The sequence below is a fragment of the Monomorium pharaonis genome, chromosome 5 (assembly GCF_013373865.1).
Source record: "Monomorium pharaonis isolate MP-MQ-018 chromosome 5, ASM1337386v2, whole genome shotgun sequence".
In the NCBI taxonomy this organism is placed as follows: domain Eukaryota; kingdom Metazoa; phylum Arthropoda; class Insecta; order Hymenoptera; family Formicidae; genus Monomorium; species Monomorium pharaonis.
The window spans coordinates 8,463,400-8,479,489 of record NC_050471.1 but is presented as its reverse complement, the minus strand read 5'-3'; the positions used below and the strand labels follow the sequence as shown (position 1 = coordinate 8,479,489).

At 30.8% G+C, this 16,090-nt stretch overlaps 4 protein-coding genes across 12 annotated transcripts in view; 3 read left to right on the top strand and 1 right to left on the bottom strand.

Moving 5' to 3' along the window:
* The first annotated feature begins 106 nt into the window (after window positions 1–106).
* On the top strand, window positions 107–6,718 carry LOC105832924 (integrator complex subunit 8). Its single transcript, XM_012674261.3, has 12 exons — window positions 107–361; window positions 789–1,209; window positions 1,377–1,614; window positions 1,703–1,939; window positions 2,023–2,268; window positions 2,505–2,754; window positions 2,855–3,265; window positions 3,478–3,732; window positions 3,949–4,195; window positions 4,582–4,700; window positions 5,078–5,427; window positions 6,403–6,718. Exons 1-12 carry the CDS (start codon window positions 241–243, stop codon window positions 6,520–6,522), a joined length of 3,015 nt encoding a protein of 1,004 aa, XP_012529715.1. The 5' UTR covers window positions 107–240; the 3' UTR covers window positions 6,523–6,718.
* A 980-nt stretch (window positions 6,719–7,698) lies between these two features.
* On the top strand, window positions 7,699–9,369 carry LOC105833548 (probable signal peptidase complex subunit 2). The gene is made up of 3 exons (XM_012675368.3): window positions 7,699–7,852; window positions 8,264–8,568; window positions 8,931–9,369. Exons 1-3 carry the CDS (start codon window positions 7,823–7,825, stop codon window positions 9,172–9,174), a joined length of 579 nt encoding a protein of 192 aa, XP_012530822.1. The 5' UTR covers window positions 7,699–7,822; the 3' UTR covers window positions 9,175–9,369.
* A 311-nt stretch (window positions 9,370–9,680) lies between these two features.
* LOC105833551 (N-alpha-acetyltransferase 20) lies at window positions 9,681–11,807 on the top strand. Of its 2 annotated transcripts, XM_012675374.3 has the most exons (6): window positions 9,681–10,293; window positions 10,385–10,409; window positions 10,986–11,076; window positions 11,166–11,295; window positions 11,391–11,527; window positions 11,606–11,807. In XM_012675374.3, the coding sequence occupies exons 1-6, from the start codon at window positions 10,241–10,243 to the stop codon at window positions 11,689–11,691; spliced, it is 522 nt and encodes a 173-aa protein (XP_012530828.1). In that variant the 5' UTR covers window positions 9,681–10,240; the 3' UTR covers window positions 11,692–11,807. The 2 variants fall into 2 exon arrangements, with proteins under 2 accessions (XP_012530828.1, XP_012530829.1); XM_012675375.3 differs by lacking the exons at window positions 9,681–10,293; window positions 10,385–10,409 and adding an exon at window positions 10,506–10,524.
* A 134-nt stretch (window positions 11,808–11,941) lies between these two features.
* The window catches only part of LOC105833549 (uncharacterized protein CG43867), a 66,223-nt gene continuing 62,074 nt past the window's right edge, over window positions 11,942–16,090 (bottom strand). For 7 of the 8 annotated variants that reach the window (XM_036287549.1, XM_036287550.1, XM_036287551.1 and 4 more), the window contains 6 exons: window positions 15,669–15,908; window positions 15,362–15,498; window positions 15,135–15,264; window positions 14,741–14,950; window positions 14,437–14,572; window positions 11,942–14,092 (listed from right to left, as the gene is read on the bottom strand). In XM_036287549.1, the coding sequence (XP_036143442.1) occupies window positions 14,028–14,092; window positions 14,437–14,572; window positions 14,741–14,950; window positions 15,135–15,264; window positions 15,362–15,498; window positions 15,669–15,908 (918 nt within the window). In that variant the 3' untranslated portion in view covers window positions 11,942–14,027. The remainder of the gene's footprint in view (window positions 14,093–14,436; window positions 14,573–14,740; window positions 14,951–15,134; window positions 15,265–15,361; window positions 15,499–15,668; window positions 15,909–16,090) is intronic. The other variant, XM_036287548.1, reaches the window with a different exon arrangement.

Genomic DNA, 16,090 nt, shown 5'->3' with positions numbered 1-16,090 from the left:
AAACTGACCAATCAAAGAATACTTCAAGCGGTTCAAGTTGACCGCTAGCCGAATAATCAATTCTTATTGTGAATCCCGCATAAGAAAAACTACATAAGGAAGATGGAGTGTACAATCTTTGTTCATTTTTCGTGATCCACGCTTTTGATGTTATGTTTGCACGGTATCTCACGAGAGTATTTAAAACATAATCAAAAAATTAATTATTTGTGGATATATTGTTGATAATATCGATGTAATATGATGGATGTGGATCTGCTTAGACCAGGCACTGTGCCGATCTCACCGGACACGATATTGTGGTTTGAATTTTTACTGAATCCCTCGTTGCTGCAGAAGCATTTGTCAAAACCTTTCCCAGGTAAACAATTGTAACACATTGACGTTAATTAATATATTTAAAAAATATTTTCAAAACATTTGAAAGTAACATTAGAAATATAAATTTCTAACTATTCAAATATTTTTCAAATATTAAGGGCTGGTTATTCCAACTTTTCGGTAAACTTATCTACCAGATAAGCATGTGTCTATCTTCATTTCTTTCTTAAATAAATAAAGACAAAATATATTTACCTGATAGGTAAGATTACGAAGAAGTTGGAACAACCAACCCTAGGTTATATAAATATTTAGACATATATTTTTAATGTCTAATATCAAACAATAAATTGTATCTTTTATACATTCAATAAAATATTTAGAATTGATTTATTAAATTTTGAATAAATGATATATTAATTTTACATTAAGTAACATGTTTTTATACATACATCCTGATTTTTTAGACCCATCACCTACAGACCTAATAATAAAATTCACGACAATTAATTCCGATCAAAAAGAGACTGAGCCTAAAGCAACTGATGTAGAGGTGAATGATGTAAAGTCCAATGGTGCAAGCAAGTGGTCTCATAGAAATTTAGCATTAAAGATACTATCTCTGAAAGTAGCAGCTTACCTTAAATGGGATTTGGACATATTAGAAAAGAAACTACCTCTGCCGATACAGTTTACGTTATTGCAAGATTTATTTTATATCACTGGGGATGTTATGGTAGAGATTCCTGGTGCAATGCCAGAATTCTTTATGGAAACTGCTTCTGATCAACTCCTGTTTGCGTTGGTTTTATATCATAGATGGTGCATAAGAGCAATTATTTGTAAGGCTCTTGGCAATAAACAACCAAAACAACAGCTGCTTCACATGTAAGTGTGTAATTTTATATTACTACAATACAAATTAGATATCAAGTATTACAATAGTAATACTTGAAATAATAATTTTACACTATGAGCTATGATTAAAGTAATCTTGATTTTTGAATCTATGAATTGAATTGTTTTTCTTAATTTTTGAAATAATTTTATTATAGCCCAAGCACTCAGGAATCAACGTTTTTACCTCCTAATGTATTAGAGGAGATTTTTAAAAAGTTTGAACAAATAGTGCCAAACAGTGTAAGTGCTCTAAACAATATTTTACAAATGCTCGATATAAAGCCAAAGGTTCTGTCTTTTGATACTTTTCAAATGCTGACTGAGGACAGTACAGAGATTAAGCAAAATTGGGAAAATATGTGCTTAGTGAATATAGATGAGTTTAAATGCCAGGTATAAAATTCATAAGCTAAATATTACATAAATGTCCTTGAGGGAATTTTAAAGAGAATAATTTGGAATATTGGTTTTATTCTTTTAGATACATTATGACCTCGCGATGTTTCATTTATTAAGGCAGGAGTATCAAGAGGCCAAACGCCATATTGAGCAAGCAAAGGAGTTATACAGTAATTTTAATCCAACAGAAGAGCTATCATATTGTAAAGTGCAAAAGGAATTCTTAGATGGCTGTTGTTTGGCATGTGAGGTGCCATTAGAAGAAGTCACGCTTAGTCTTACACAACGTTTACACGCCTCTATCAGGGATCAATACACTGTAGGTATACTTTTATGCATTTTTATGCATTTATGCATATATGTTTTGAGTAATGTATATTCACACACATGCAAAATCTGCAGGATATATTGCAGATTTTGCAAGCAGATAATGTTTTCAGGGAGATACCACAGGTTTATAGAGATAATTTGGAGTTGGATGTAAAAGGTGGATTAGTTAATAGGAAAATCGTGGTCGCCCGAGATCTTCTGCTGCAGATAGAGTGCTTGAATCTAGTTAGAAAGATTCTTGATGACAAAGTAATTCTGGGTGATTATGTGGCTGAAATTAAAACAGCTGGTACAAAGGGTCTGGATGTCTTTTTTGGGGTAAAAAACTTGTATTTATATTTTTTAGTATTTCTCAATTAAGTTCTTTCATTAACAAAAATTTTTTTTAACTTCTGTTTAACTATTAAATGAAAATAAAAATTTCTAGTTTTTTTTATTACTTTGTTTTTTTCTCTGTAAAATTTATCTCCTTGTGTTTATTTATATAATTTTTTAAAATTGTTTTTCTAAACTGTTATTAAATAACAAATTAACCATATTTTATTATGTGCTAGGCTTTAGATAATGTCCTGGAAAAAGCAACAGCTGTAGATAAAAAACGAATTTCACGTTACCTTCTTTATCTTGTAAATACTGCTACTATAGATGGGCTTGCTTCAAGGATATGTAACAATCCTTCCTATGTGTCATTATTTGACGAGACAGACATCATTGTCTTTCAACAAGCAATTATTGCTGATAAGATAGAAATACCAGAGTTGTTGCTACATAATGACTGGGGTATTCCTTCTGTACCATATATACGTAAGTATAAGTAGTTATGAGACAAAGGAAAAAAAACATTAAAGATATTAAGATTTTATTTTATCGTCTTATACAAATTTTTTAAAATTAAAATTTATAGAAAACGCGAGAATCGAACTGTTTGAACTGGAACAAAAGTTGATAGAGTCATATGATTCTCATATAATCCGTGAAACATTGATTCAGCTGGACGGGAAACATCGAATGAAACCATTGTATCATGTAAATGGTTGCTGGGAGTTACCCATTCCATTGCAGAGTGTAGTAATGTCACTTCCCAGGGGCTTTATCCAAGATTATTCGTATGTTTTACTCGCGAAAAGTCGAGAATTGGTGACTTCAAAAAATTTTGATGGTGCCATTGAACTTCTCATGATATTAGATAAAGAGCTACAGGAACATGTAAAGAGCGGAGGCTCATTGATTTTTAAGTTGTGTAAATTAGTGAGCTGGGAATGCCTACTTGTCGAGATATGGAAGTGTTTCCATACTTGGCCGGTGACGACCGTTTGTACGTATGACAAATAGGATATATGCTAACGGAAAAAAATTGAGAAAACTTGGAATTTTTTATTTTTTTATTTTTAAAAATCTCTTTAAAATTTTAAATTTTAATAGAATTTTATTGGTACTCAGGAAAATGTGTGGAGTTTAAAAAAATGCCTATGAAAGAAACATGTTTGTAACACTTTGATATGCTACAAGTACAATACTGTTTTTTAGGTGATATACAAAGTATGATTGTACGGAGTAAACAATGTCTTGGTGCGTTACAAGCATCTGATCAGCTAATTCCGCGACAAGAAGTAATAGAATATTGTACAGTCTTTCTTTTAAATATGGCTGAATGGGATTATCTTACTAGTTTAGAGAAACGTTGGAGTTACACTGAATTTGCAGCTGCTATCAGCAGTGTTTGCCAAGAAGTTGTCAAGTACAAAGGAACTCGCAAGTTTTCGCGGGACGCATGGGATATGAGTATGTATTTTTATTAAAACCATATTTATAGATAAAACTTATCTCAAGCTTTATAAAACTATTAAATCGATAATATACTCAGACAAGGAGAATAGTTTTTCTTTGAATGGATTTTGCTAATAGTTTTTTTTTAATCTTTTAATTTAATTGTTTTATACTGAAAAATAAGAAATTGATCAAGTAAGTTCTGTTAAGTAAAATCATGTATTGTTTTAGTTTTAGCGGCATTTGGTCCCACTAGGGATCAGTCGCAAAAACGCAGTAGTAGCAGTAACAGCGGAAACTCTAGTACATCAAGAGATGTTGCTACTAGCATTGTCCTTACGCTTACTCGATTACGAGAACCAATGGTTCTCACTGTGATGATATCGTTACTGGCTCGTTTGCGCAATGTCTTACGCGATGAATCTAGTCTGGAATTGCATACGCAGTATCTATCTCTTTGGCCTGCTGGAGTACCAAAGTATGTATTTCATATATTGTATATATTGTATACAGGGTGAATTTTAATGGCTGTCCCAACTTTTTACCATGAGAGATAGGATTATCGACTGCAATCTTAGTACACACATGTACGACATATGTATGTGCAAATGCCGTACATGTGTGTACTAAGATTGCAGTCGGTAATCCCATTTCTCATGGGAAAAAGTTAGGACAGCCATTAAAATTCACCCTGTATATTGTAATACCATCATATTTACTGTAGTTCCTTTAAAATAAAACATGATATGTGACATATATTTCTTATGTTACACCAATAGTTTCAAATTTCATTATTTAACATGATTAATCTATTTCAAACGTATTTAACGTCTCAATGATACCAGTGAAAATTAATATTTACAGTGCAAATTCATATAACATCAGACATATTGGAGAACTGTTATTTCAATTATTGTCACAAGCTCTAAAATATTATCCTACTAATGTGCCTTGGTTGAGGCTAATGGGCGATCTTAATTTTGGTATGTTTTGTCTTATCAAATATATGTAAAGACACTGTATCAGTCAATGGATAAATAAATCAATATTGAAGTCAATGTATAAATAAAATACAATTTAATTCTTAAGTAAAAATAATGTTTTAATCAAATCCGTATGAAAATTAAATCTAAAAAATATCAATTACAATTTATTATTTTAACATATTTTTATTAAATATATATTTTTTTAACAAGTCATTTATTCATAATCATTCAGCGACTGATGCAATGGCCATATCAAATATTATACATATTTAGATTTGTATTATACTTATTTTGTATTATATTTCTATTATACTTACGTAAATCATATCATATTATACAAATAATAATACCATTTGGTTTGTCTTTTCTTCTAGTTCTAATATACTACGAAAGTGCAATGAAATATTATTTGATGGCAATCATGATAGTCACTGATTTGTTTAGAGAACCAATACCACGTGACCAAATAGATGATCTTGTTATTAGAAGGATGATCAAGTGTTGCGCTCACTTACAGTGCTACACTCAGGCGACTGTATTGTGCCAATTTTTGGAGGAAGTAGATTATTCTCTGGCGTTCAAAATGGCAGCTAGTGATCAAAAGAGTTGTGCTCCGGCTGATGCTATGGATGCATATTATTATTGTATTTGGGACACAACGATACTCGAGTATCTTATACACTTGCATACAAAACGTGGAGAACATCACAGAAAACAACTTGCGGTAAATAACTGAATCGAATCAATTAACTGTTTAAATAATTTAATAACAGTAACATATACGAAAAGTCAAATAACACTGGTTGAAAAAAATTTTTGTCAAAAGACTTAGGCCGGTATTCATAGTCGATTCTTATATTTAAGATTATCTTAAGTTACAGTCTTAAGATGCCATCAACTAATCACAGAGTATTAGCATCTTAAGACATTACTTGAGACGATCTTAAAATAAGATTCGACTATGAATACCGATCTTAAAATAAGTGATTGCTTATTGTTTTTGTCTTTTGATATGTTGAATTTAAATCTGTAAATAAAAATTCTATTACATCAGATTTTTTTAGGGAAAAAAAAGAGATTAAAATGAGTTTTTTGACAGCTTTAATGACCTAGTTTACACCGAGCACTTGGTACGCGTATCAAATAGTAAATAACTAGTGAATGTGTTTAATTATTGGCTGATCAGCTTAAATTCACTACTTGATACGCGTACCAAGTGCTCGGTGTAAACTAGAGCAATGTTATTTTTCTCAAAAACTAGACACGATAAAATATTTTTATTTACGAATTTGGATTTAACTCATCAAAAACTATACCTATATAAATACTCATAAAACTATACCTATTCTAATTAAAAATCTACTCTAATTACTTAACAAAAATTTTCTTTTGGATTAATTGTTTTACATGTTGACTGCCATGTCACTTGTATTTGATGTGTATTTGCAAAGCATTTCCATTATTGATTGATTGATTGATTGATTGATTTTGATGGGTAATAGTTTTGTTTATCCAATTAAGAAGGATTTTACTAAATATTTAAGACATTAAAGAAACAATACAAATACACATTACATTAAGACATTGAAAAGATAAAATATTAAAATAATATACATTTATTAAACTTAGCAATCAGTATTAAATATCCGTAGATCTCTCTCTTTGCACTTTTGTTTTTTATTAAAATTTTATTTTACAGATTAAAGTCATCGGTATGCTGGAATTAAACTCGAACAACAACGATGAGATTTTAACAGAAGCGATTAAAGTTCGTAGAGCCAAATTCTTAGGGGCATTAGCGAAACAGTACATTTATTAAAAGAATTTTTATAGGATTTTTTATAAATATAACAAATATTTATAGATAAAACCGAATATGTATGTGCGCGCGCGCGCGTGTGTGTGTATGTATATATAAGTACGCTGTAATACGTATATTCGTATGTGTTGCATATTTTTTGCGTGTAAATGTATGCTATAAAATAAATGCTGTAAAATAAATATATTGGATCGTGTGACAAATTTAAATTATTGGGAATAACTTTTAAAATTCGCGGAATTTTATGCGATGTAAAGGCCAGGGCCCCGATTCTTGAATTCATTCGCAAGAAAACGTATGCGAAAATATCCGCTCTAACAGAAAAGTTGCAAGTTTATTGGTTAAAAGTCATACGATAGCCAATAAATTTCCAACTTTTCTGTAAGAACAGAATTTGCGAATACGTTTCTCTTGCAAATGAATTCAAGAATCGAGCCCCAGGGGCTCGATTCTTGAATTCATTCGCAAGAAAACGTATGCGCAAATACCCGCTCTAACAGAAAAGTTGCAAGTTTATTGGTTAAAAGCCATACGATAGCCAATAAATTTTCAACTTTTCTGTAAGAACAGAATTTGCGAATACGCTTCTCTTGCAAATGAATTCAAGAATCGAGCCCCAGGGGCTCGATTCTTGAAGTCATTCGCAAGAGAAACGTATACGCAAATACTCGCTCTAACAGAAAGTTGTAAGTTTATTGGTTAATAGCCATACGATAGCCAATAAATTTCTAACTTTTCTGTAAGAACAGAATTTGCGAATACGTTTCTCTTGCGAATAAATTCAAGAATCGAGCCCCAGTTGTCACAAAAATATAGAATGATTATTATTGACTAAAGCCCGTTTCTACCAACTTAGATTAATAGCGTTTTCGATTTGTTGACTCGACTCGAGCCGGGTCAATGGTCTGTTCCTTTTATCTTCATTTCTTGCACAGTTTATCACTTTTTTTGCAGTGGAAAAGAATAAACCATTGACTCGAAGTCAGGTCGAGTCAGCAAATCGAAAACGCTATAACTTTAATCTCGGTCTATTGTTATCTCATTCTAGTTCCAAAAATTAGAAAGAGATAAAGAGTAAGTTAATCTACGTTGGTAGAAATGGACAGTGTTACTAACATACAAAAAATAAAATGATGTTCCCATAGGAGTTTTCGTTGGTACCAACCTTTTCGCCTCCATTTTTCGGGAAAATGTCGTGTAACCTTTGTCCCTGGAGGGACGGAAATCCATTGGGCTATTAAGAAGAAGAAGATTTGACGTGTATTTCGAGAAGACGCGACGTGTATTTTTTCGAGAGGTTATGGTCACAATGGGTGCACCAGACAATTCCGTATGTTTCTAAGTCGCAACTAATTCATCAATTCTTATCCGTCACAGAAATGTCACTTTACCTCGATACTTGACTTCGTGATACAATAAGATCGTTCGTTGCTCCGTATGGCACTCTGAATAACTGGCATCATATTCGAACGGTTCTCTTCTCGGCTTTGCAATTATCTCTTTTTACAGTGATTATGTTTTTACGATTCGCAAATTTTTGTCAACTGAAACAAAGCTTTGGTTATATATATATATTTTTTGTTTTAAACAAGATATATATTTTACTTAAAAAATTTAGACGTGCTTCTGTACAACTTTATAATACAATTATATAATTTTTATAATACCATTTTATAATTATTTTTTTTTATGTAAAATGTCTTTCTTTTTCAAAACAAAATTAATGGCATTTATTTTGCAGGTCATAAAAATCAATAAGTGGGATGGTTCAGCCGTGAAAAATGCCTTGGACGATGCAGTCAAGGATGTACTTACGAAGAAATATAACTACATAGAAAATTTTTCTCTCCTTGATGGAAGATTGTTTCTTTGTGGGGTTGCCGTTACAATAGCCATCGTAGCATTGCTGTGCGATTACTTGTATCCATTCCCTGCTTCCAAGCCTGTCTTAATAGCCTGCGTCTCCTTTTATTTCCTTCTAATGGGTCTCTTGACTTTGTATACGACGTACAAAGAGAAAGGCATATTTGTAGTTGCAATTCAAAGGTGAATTTATATAGTCTAGTATACATAGTTTATATTTCATAAAACTTTTATTTTTTACTTTTATTTGTATTTAATGCTTTTATTTAAGCCATTTTTGCTTGTTTAATCTTGGAACATTTATTATAAGTGAACTTTTGTCCAAGTGCTAATTCAAGTTTAATTACAGATTTTGTTATTAAAGTTTTAAAATTAAAATTATACTTAATGTAAAAAATTACTAATGTAACAAAAATATGAGTAGACCAAGATTTAGCTTTTTTATGAGAGAAAAAATAACAAATAGTAGTATTTGATATTTAATGTACAATAGAAATGTGGATTTGTAGAATTGTGTAGGATGTTATAATCTCTTCCACTTTCAGAGATCCAGCAGGTTTCAATCCAGACATGATTTGGGAGGCAAGTTCTTATTTAAAGAAATATGACGACAAATACAATTTGGTGTTGTCGATTAGGAGCACGTCAATGGGAATCTTTAATGAGACAAGCGTAACCAAATCCGTCGCGAATTTTATTGACGTTAATGGCGTGGTGATACCAGAACTGGTAGAAACTGTGGTAACGAGCATGCATGACAGTCTGACGTCACAGCGTAAGGAGAAGTAGCAGCGTTCTGAAATCTAATCAGTAAAGCTTTTTTCCTTCTAAATAAGTTTTTTTCTCATGAAATTCTGTTTGCAAATCACATCCAATTTCCAATCTTGTGTAAGGATGTAAATAGCATGTAAGATACATTTTCATTTATATATTATAATTATTCGGCACCAGAAAATAGATGGTTATTACAAACTTTTTTCTATACAAAGAGCATATTTGTTACCTATCCCTTTCCTAAATAAAATTATACCATCAAGAAATATATAAAAAGTGACAAAGAAATGAAAATGTTTATATGTACTTGAGCCAAAATTTTAGTTTATAGAATTTTAATTAGAAAAATTTCTTATCAGCATATATTTTTATATGATAATTTTGGTAATTTTTGTGATTGGAAGACCATTTTTTTATTCTTGCTATCTGAATATATTTTGATAGTTAATGATTTTTAAGGTGTCTTAAAAAATGTGCATTTCAAAGATTTGCATTTTTCACTATTAAAAAATAATTTTCTGTAAGAATTGGTACTGTATGGAAAGTTTATAATTTGTTTCTTTATTTTTTGGAAATATTTCAGGATTTGCACACAAAACACGCTTCATGGATTAAAGCATAAAATACCTAAGAATATTTAAAATACAATTTCTATGCTTGGATTTATTGATATTGATATTCATTATATTGTATGTTTTTATTTTGTAAGTGTCAATTGGAGTATGAGTATCTTGTTAACAAAAAAATAAGTTCGGTGAATACAAGATTTAAAATTGCCAATGCATAAATGACAGCTGCATAATAAGGGACAGGGGTGCTTATTAACAGAAATATTTTCTAAGAAGAAAATAAAAAATTATGAGCGAACCCATAGAACATATACTAAAAGGACAAACCGAAGGTGGTCATGTCATGAGACTCGTGAGTCATCTATCTATTGCGATGCTCATGATTTTGATGTTGATTCTAATGTCGGATGTAGTCGGATGCGACTTGACGTGACTGCTCTTATTCTGATTCGTTCTGGCTAAATTTTATCGATAAGTGAATAAAATAGCTAGTTCCTCTACAACTTTCGAAAATGACGACACTTAGGCCCTTCACGTGCAACGATTTGTTCAAATTCAATAATGTGTAAGTAATTTTTGGACACATTTCCTTCATCTAACCTAAAAATTAGTAAGTATTATTGTCGATTGTTATTTATTATATTTGTTATTTTCAGGAATTTGGATCCACTCACAGAAACAGTATCCTTTATTTTATTTAACCGAAAATTGATAATATATTATCAACAAATATAATTTATTGCTAGCCTGTCAAATAATATTAATCATGATATAAAATATTTGATAAATATTTAAGGTAAAGTAATAAGTAATTTTAAAGAAAGATTATTTTTAAATAAGTTTATACTTCTAATTTTATTTTATTTATAAATTTTTTGTTTCAAAAATGGAGTATTGAGTTGACAAAAACCAAGGTATTTTTATATCATACATATATGTCATTTATTGAAATAATCTTTCAACCTATATATTTCATCTATATTGTTTAAAGATTATTTGAATAAAATAAAAAAAGATCTCTTAAATCACAAAAAAGATCTCTTAGTCCTAATCTGTCAGAGTAATGCTGTTCTTGAAACAAAAACTTTATGAATAAGAATACAAATAAAAGTATTGTTAGGAAAAATTGTAAATAAATAAAAGGTCAAAAATTATGAATAATTAATGAAAATAATTTAAAAATAATTGAAGTATATATAATCTTGAAAAGCAAAATACATATTTTTATATTTTTCTTAATTTTTTATTTCTATTTAGTATGGGCTTTCATTTTATATGCATTATCTTTCACATTGGCCGGAATACATTCAAGTAGCAGAATCTCCAAGTGGTGAAATTATGGGTTACAGTAAGTCTATATTTGGTTCCAATATATTCATGCAAATAAAATGTGTTTTCATTACATAAAATTAATGTTATTATATGAAACCATCAAAGTCATGGGTAAAGCTGAAGGCCATGGGGAAAATTGGCATGGACATGTAACAGCTCTCACAGTTTCTCCTGATTATAGAAGGCTGGGTCTTGCTGCAATGTTGATGAAATATCTCGAGGATGTGTCGGAAAAGTAAGTCATAATTTAATTATAAGTATGCCATAATTTACTAATTAATTGTAATTAATTTATTAATACCTTTCATTATTGCATTTTTTTTTTAACAGGAAACAAGCATATTTCGTGGATCTCTTTGTCAGAGTGAGCAACAAAGTGGCTATTGCAATGTACCAACAATTAGGATATATCGTGTATAGGACAGTATTAGAATATTACAATGGAGATCCAGATGAGGATGCATATGGTAAAGAGCTTCCTTCCTAGAAAGAAACAATAATCTTTATATGTGTATGAGCTCTAATAAATGTTGTCTTGTTTTTAGATATGAGAAAAGCCCTATCAAAAGATGTGAAAAAGAAATCTATGATTCCATTAACACATCCTGTAAGACCGGAAGAGGTGGACTGAAACATCAAACTTCTTGCATTGGCAAAAGCTGAAAAGTAACACAAATCTACACAAATCATCCGTACAAATTATGATATAATGACGTAAAAAATAAATCTAATACCTAAAATTACAAAGTTAGAATGACTCTTATTTATATAGTGACTTTACAAAATTTTTTTGTATGATGTTTTTATGGTTTTTTTTTTTCCTAACAGTATACTCTCTTTTAAATAAAACGTTTTAATAGCTGCTATTGATGTCTGTAAAATTGTATTAATGTGCAGTTTATTTGCTCTGTACACAATAGTACACAATGTTTTCCATTTGTCTCGCTTTTTTTCATACGAATAAATAATAAATATAAATGTAAGATGTGAGATAGGCTCGGTAGAATGCGATCCAGATAGAGCTCGATTGTGTAAATTTCTAGCTGCCTATTTTGATTCTACTAACTTTTTAGAAACGCAAGTTTGTCCTCATGATATTTACATAAATAAGTGAGTATAATACGCATAAGATTCTCTTAACTATGTCACGATATACAGGTGCTAGTCACCCACGCGATAGCATTCGATATATTATATAAAAATTAAGGACAAAATGTCGTTCTTGCATATCTTTGTACTGCTCTCAATAGTCTGAGGTTCGAATTACTCATACAAACATTCACAACGTGCTAAATGAAGCCGAGTATACGCGCCGCGCCATTTACATTTCTAGATATTGAAAGAAAATTGCAAAGATATCTGAAAGATTTTTCATACATCTTCCAGACATCCTGCGGAGATCCTTCAAAAACTGAAATCCGCTATTTCATTCGGGACTCACACGCATAGTAATCTCAAAAATTACAAAACCGTAGAAGTCTTGTACGTATTGCACGAAAGCCCTACTTTCAGTTCATAATTTGTAACCGCTAGAAGGAAGACGTTTACTAGTTACGTAGGACACGTCGAACGTGAGTACAAAACTTCTCTTTCTTTCGGTCATTATCTCGTTCTTTCGCTTTCTATGTATATATAGACAACGCGATAATCGTTACGTATGTTTTAATACACAATGTTGCACACGTATTACGCGCAGGAACGTAACGTTAATATTAATAAATAGTAAATTACGTTCCCAATTACATCTATTTGGTCGTGTATCTGTAAAAAAAAGAAAAAGACCATGTGTAATTACTTATACCTTAAATAAATATCAGATATGAGACTAGTAGCTGTTATCGAAGTAAATATGAGTATTAGATTTTTCATTTACCGATCGATTTCGTGAGTAACCTTACATATTGGACAATAAGAAAAAAGATAAATAGTCAGTCTCTTTTCTTGTCAATAAACGAAATGTAAAATACTAACGTTTATTAGGTCTATTTAGTATCCTGCAATATGTAAATTATTGAAATAAAATTATCTTCTCTCTTTTGATTTAAATTTTCCTTTGCTTGTTCAAATATATCACAAAATCGAATTTAATCTTGAATAAATTCAAATTATAAAATATACCATTTTTCAATTTAATTTAAATTTTTCATTCACGCAATTCAGGTCTGTATTAAATCTAAAACTTGAATTTCAATTGAATTAAAAAATCTATAAAAAATTAATTTATTTTAATACAGTAAATTTAAATGAAATGGATTTTAATCCATTAAGTAAAAGGAAACAACTCTTTGATAGAATTAGAATTACGTTACGAATTATATGTACGCAACGATAACATTAATGCAGGAGATATTTTGCTCAATAAAATTGGGAAAGAACGTATCGCTGTGTCATTCCAAATATACTCCTAAACATTTAATAACTTTGAATAATATATACACGATACAGTGAGTACATCACTATTACGCAATACTTTACGTTCTTTTTCGTTTTCTGTATTATTTTTTAATTTAATATATGTATAAATACGTAGCAAAAGTCTCAGCACAATACTTAGCCGCGGGATGAAACTATTCGATGTGTAATCGCGCACGATAGTTAGGCAGTGTTACAGATCGATTCGATTCGATTTCAGCTGCTTTATAAATCACTAGCACGATCGTATGTGATTAACTCTTGTGCTTATTGTTAAATTATTTACACAGATACGTTCTTACACAAGCATCGATGCTAATTTACATACACATATGACGTAAACATAAACAGGATTCTGCGACTGTGTTTTAACTGCGCTAGAAAAGAGATGATGCACCGCACCGCACATCGCAGTGTACGATACTAATACTGCACTGTTATGCTGCTTTTATATAATACAAACGACAACAGAAATATACGTTGTAAACAGATTTCCGCGTTCAAGAAATACATTTTCATTAGTATTCCAAAAAGTTAATGTAACCAGCCTTTTCATTAAGGTCTTTGGTGATCTGGTGTAGATTTCAATATATCAGGTTGAGTTGGAAGACAGCTTGAACCTACAAAAATAAAATTCATTAAAAAGCACTGTTTCTGTAAAATATTAGACTGAATTAATTGTTACCCAACAAAATATAGTTGCATAATTCGACAAAAAACCGTTACAGAGTTATTAATTTTTTTTATCAAATCAAGTTTTAATTTGTTATTTATTTGTTAAGAAATTAATTTTAAAAGATCAATTATCTTTAATATTTGTAAAACAAGACATAACTGAGTGGTATTCTAGATCAATGTTGAGAGTAATTTTTTTTCTTATCAATTTTTGAAATAATTCTATATAATTATAACTTTGTAACAAAACGTTTAGTGTTAACGAGATAGAAATTTCTTTTTCACCAACCAGTTGCAGGTCTCAGAGTAGATTTGATAGACCGATGTGATCCATTGCGTGTTAGAGTATTCATTTGTGGAGTACCCGGTAATGCATGGCCCAATGCGTTCATATAGTCGGCGATCAATAATGTTATCTCCAAAATCTGAAAGTTACGACATTGATGAAATAAAATAAAGTAATTGTGCATTTTAGCAATCTTCTTTCGATAAAATTATTCACTTTTCTCTGTTATATTCTTTTATGTTATGCAAACGTAAAATAAATATATTTCTATATTTCCAGCTTTTCGTGATATTAAAATTATACGTACTTTGGGTTTAGAGAGTGCAAAAAGCAGTTTTTGTTCCGCCGCACCTTCGTCCGGACAAGCCACGAGCATGAAATCATCCAAACAGCCGCCAAAAGTCACTATGTTTGCATAATTATACCGGCACATGACAGCCATCGTTTGCAATTCAAGTAATGTTACACTGTCCTCGGAAACCGCTATCCAGACTGTCACAGGATCAGTTTGTTTCAGCTAGAAAAAGATATTTTAAAATCTCACACACACACACACACACACACACAATCAATCACAAGTACAGTGTCACACACAATCAATCACTACACACACACACACACACACACACACGCGCGCGCGCGCGCGCGCATATTACACTTGTCTAATATTTTTTATTCATGAAATATTTATATCATTATACTTTTGCTTGATACAGGGTAGCTCCGAAGAAAGGCCACTTTCTGGTGCATGTGAGATATATACGAACACAGTCCAATACACTACGTCCTTTTAATGCGATCCATTTTTCCTGCAACTTTTCTTGCAGTTCCCTGACGGAGTAAAAATAATGTTATAAAACAACGCGAAGTATTATATAACATTTAAATTTTAATTAAATTTATTCTCTCGGAATCATCGATCATTTACCTCAATTGATCGGCGGTAATGTTGGCTCGATAACGTATTGGATAAAATTTGTCCAGAGCTTGAAGTACAAGATGATGTGGATTGTTTCCGGGACCACTGCCGCGCGCTTTATCATTATTATATTCTCCAAAATCAATCTATGAAATTGATTAAATAATAAACAAAGTAATATATTGATTCAATTATCTTTTATGACAATTAGAATAATAAAACATGTTTATAATTTGTGTGTGTGTGTGTGTGTGTGTGTGTGTGTGTGTGTGTGTGTGTGTGTGTGTAATACATATCCAACTAATATAAATCATACCTGTGCCATTAATGACGCCAGTTCGAAAGCAAGTTCACGATTTAACGGAAATTTTCCTTGCACAACTTGTTGATTCACTTGATAACATAGCAAAAGTCTTTCTTTGTCCGTTTCCATTTTAGCAGCTTGCCGCCAATAGCAACGAGATTTATATGTCAATTGTATAACTCTAGTATTCTCGAATTTTCCCGAACCCTTTTCTCGTAACGCTGTCTCCCATTTTGAGATAATGTCGCATAGCTGAAGCATAACCCATATTAAATTTTACAAACTAAAGCAGGAGAACAAATTTTTATTTTATTAAATATTTTAAAATTTTATAAAATTTTATTAGAAATATAAATTCTATTAATTCCATTAACATGTTTTAAATATTTACTGGTAATTTTTTATTTATTTATAAGTCTCAAGTGATATGAATA

Excerpts from the sequence above, each read along its gene's own strand:
- LOC105832924 (XM_012674261.3), top strand. The coding sequence starts at position 241 with ATGATGGATGTGGATCTGCTTAGACCAGGCACTGTGCCGATCTCACCG. Across the intron at positions 1,615-1,702 it reads TAGATGAGTTTAAATGCCAG|ATACATTATGACCTCGCGAT; the intron begins GTATAAAATTCA and ends TTATTCTTTTAG. Across the intron at positions 4,701-5,077 it reads AATGGGCGATCTTAATTTTG|TTCTAATATACTACGAAAGT; the intron begins GTATGTTTTGTC and ends CTTTTCTTCTAG.
- LOC105833551 (XM_012675374.3), top strand. The coding sequence starts at position 10,241 with ATGACGACACTTAGGCCCTTCACGTGCAACGATTTGTTCAAATTCAAT. Across the intron at positions 10,410-10,985 it reads TGGATCCACTCACAGAAACA|TATGGGCTTTCATTTTATAT; the intron begins GTATCCTTTATT and ends ATTTCTATTTAG. Across the intron at positions 11,296-11,390 it reads CTCGAGGATGTGTCGGAAAA|GAAACAAGCATATTTCGTGG; the intron begins GTAAGTCATAAT and ends TTTTTTTAACAG.
- LOC105833548 (XM_012675368.3), top strand. The coding sequence starts at position 7,823 with ATGGTCACAATGGGTGCACCAGACAATTCC. Across the intron at positions 7,853-8,263 it reads TGGGTGCACCAGACAATTCC|GTCATAAAAATCAATAAGTG; the intron begins GTATGTTTCTAA and ends TTTATTTTGCAG. Across the intron at positions 8,569-8,930 it reads TTTGTAGTTGCAATTCAAAG|AGATCCAGCAGGTTTCAATC; the intron begins GTGAATTTATAT and ends TTCCACTTTCAG.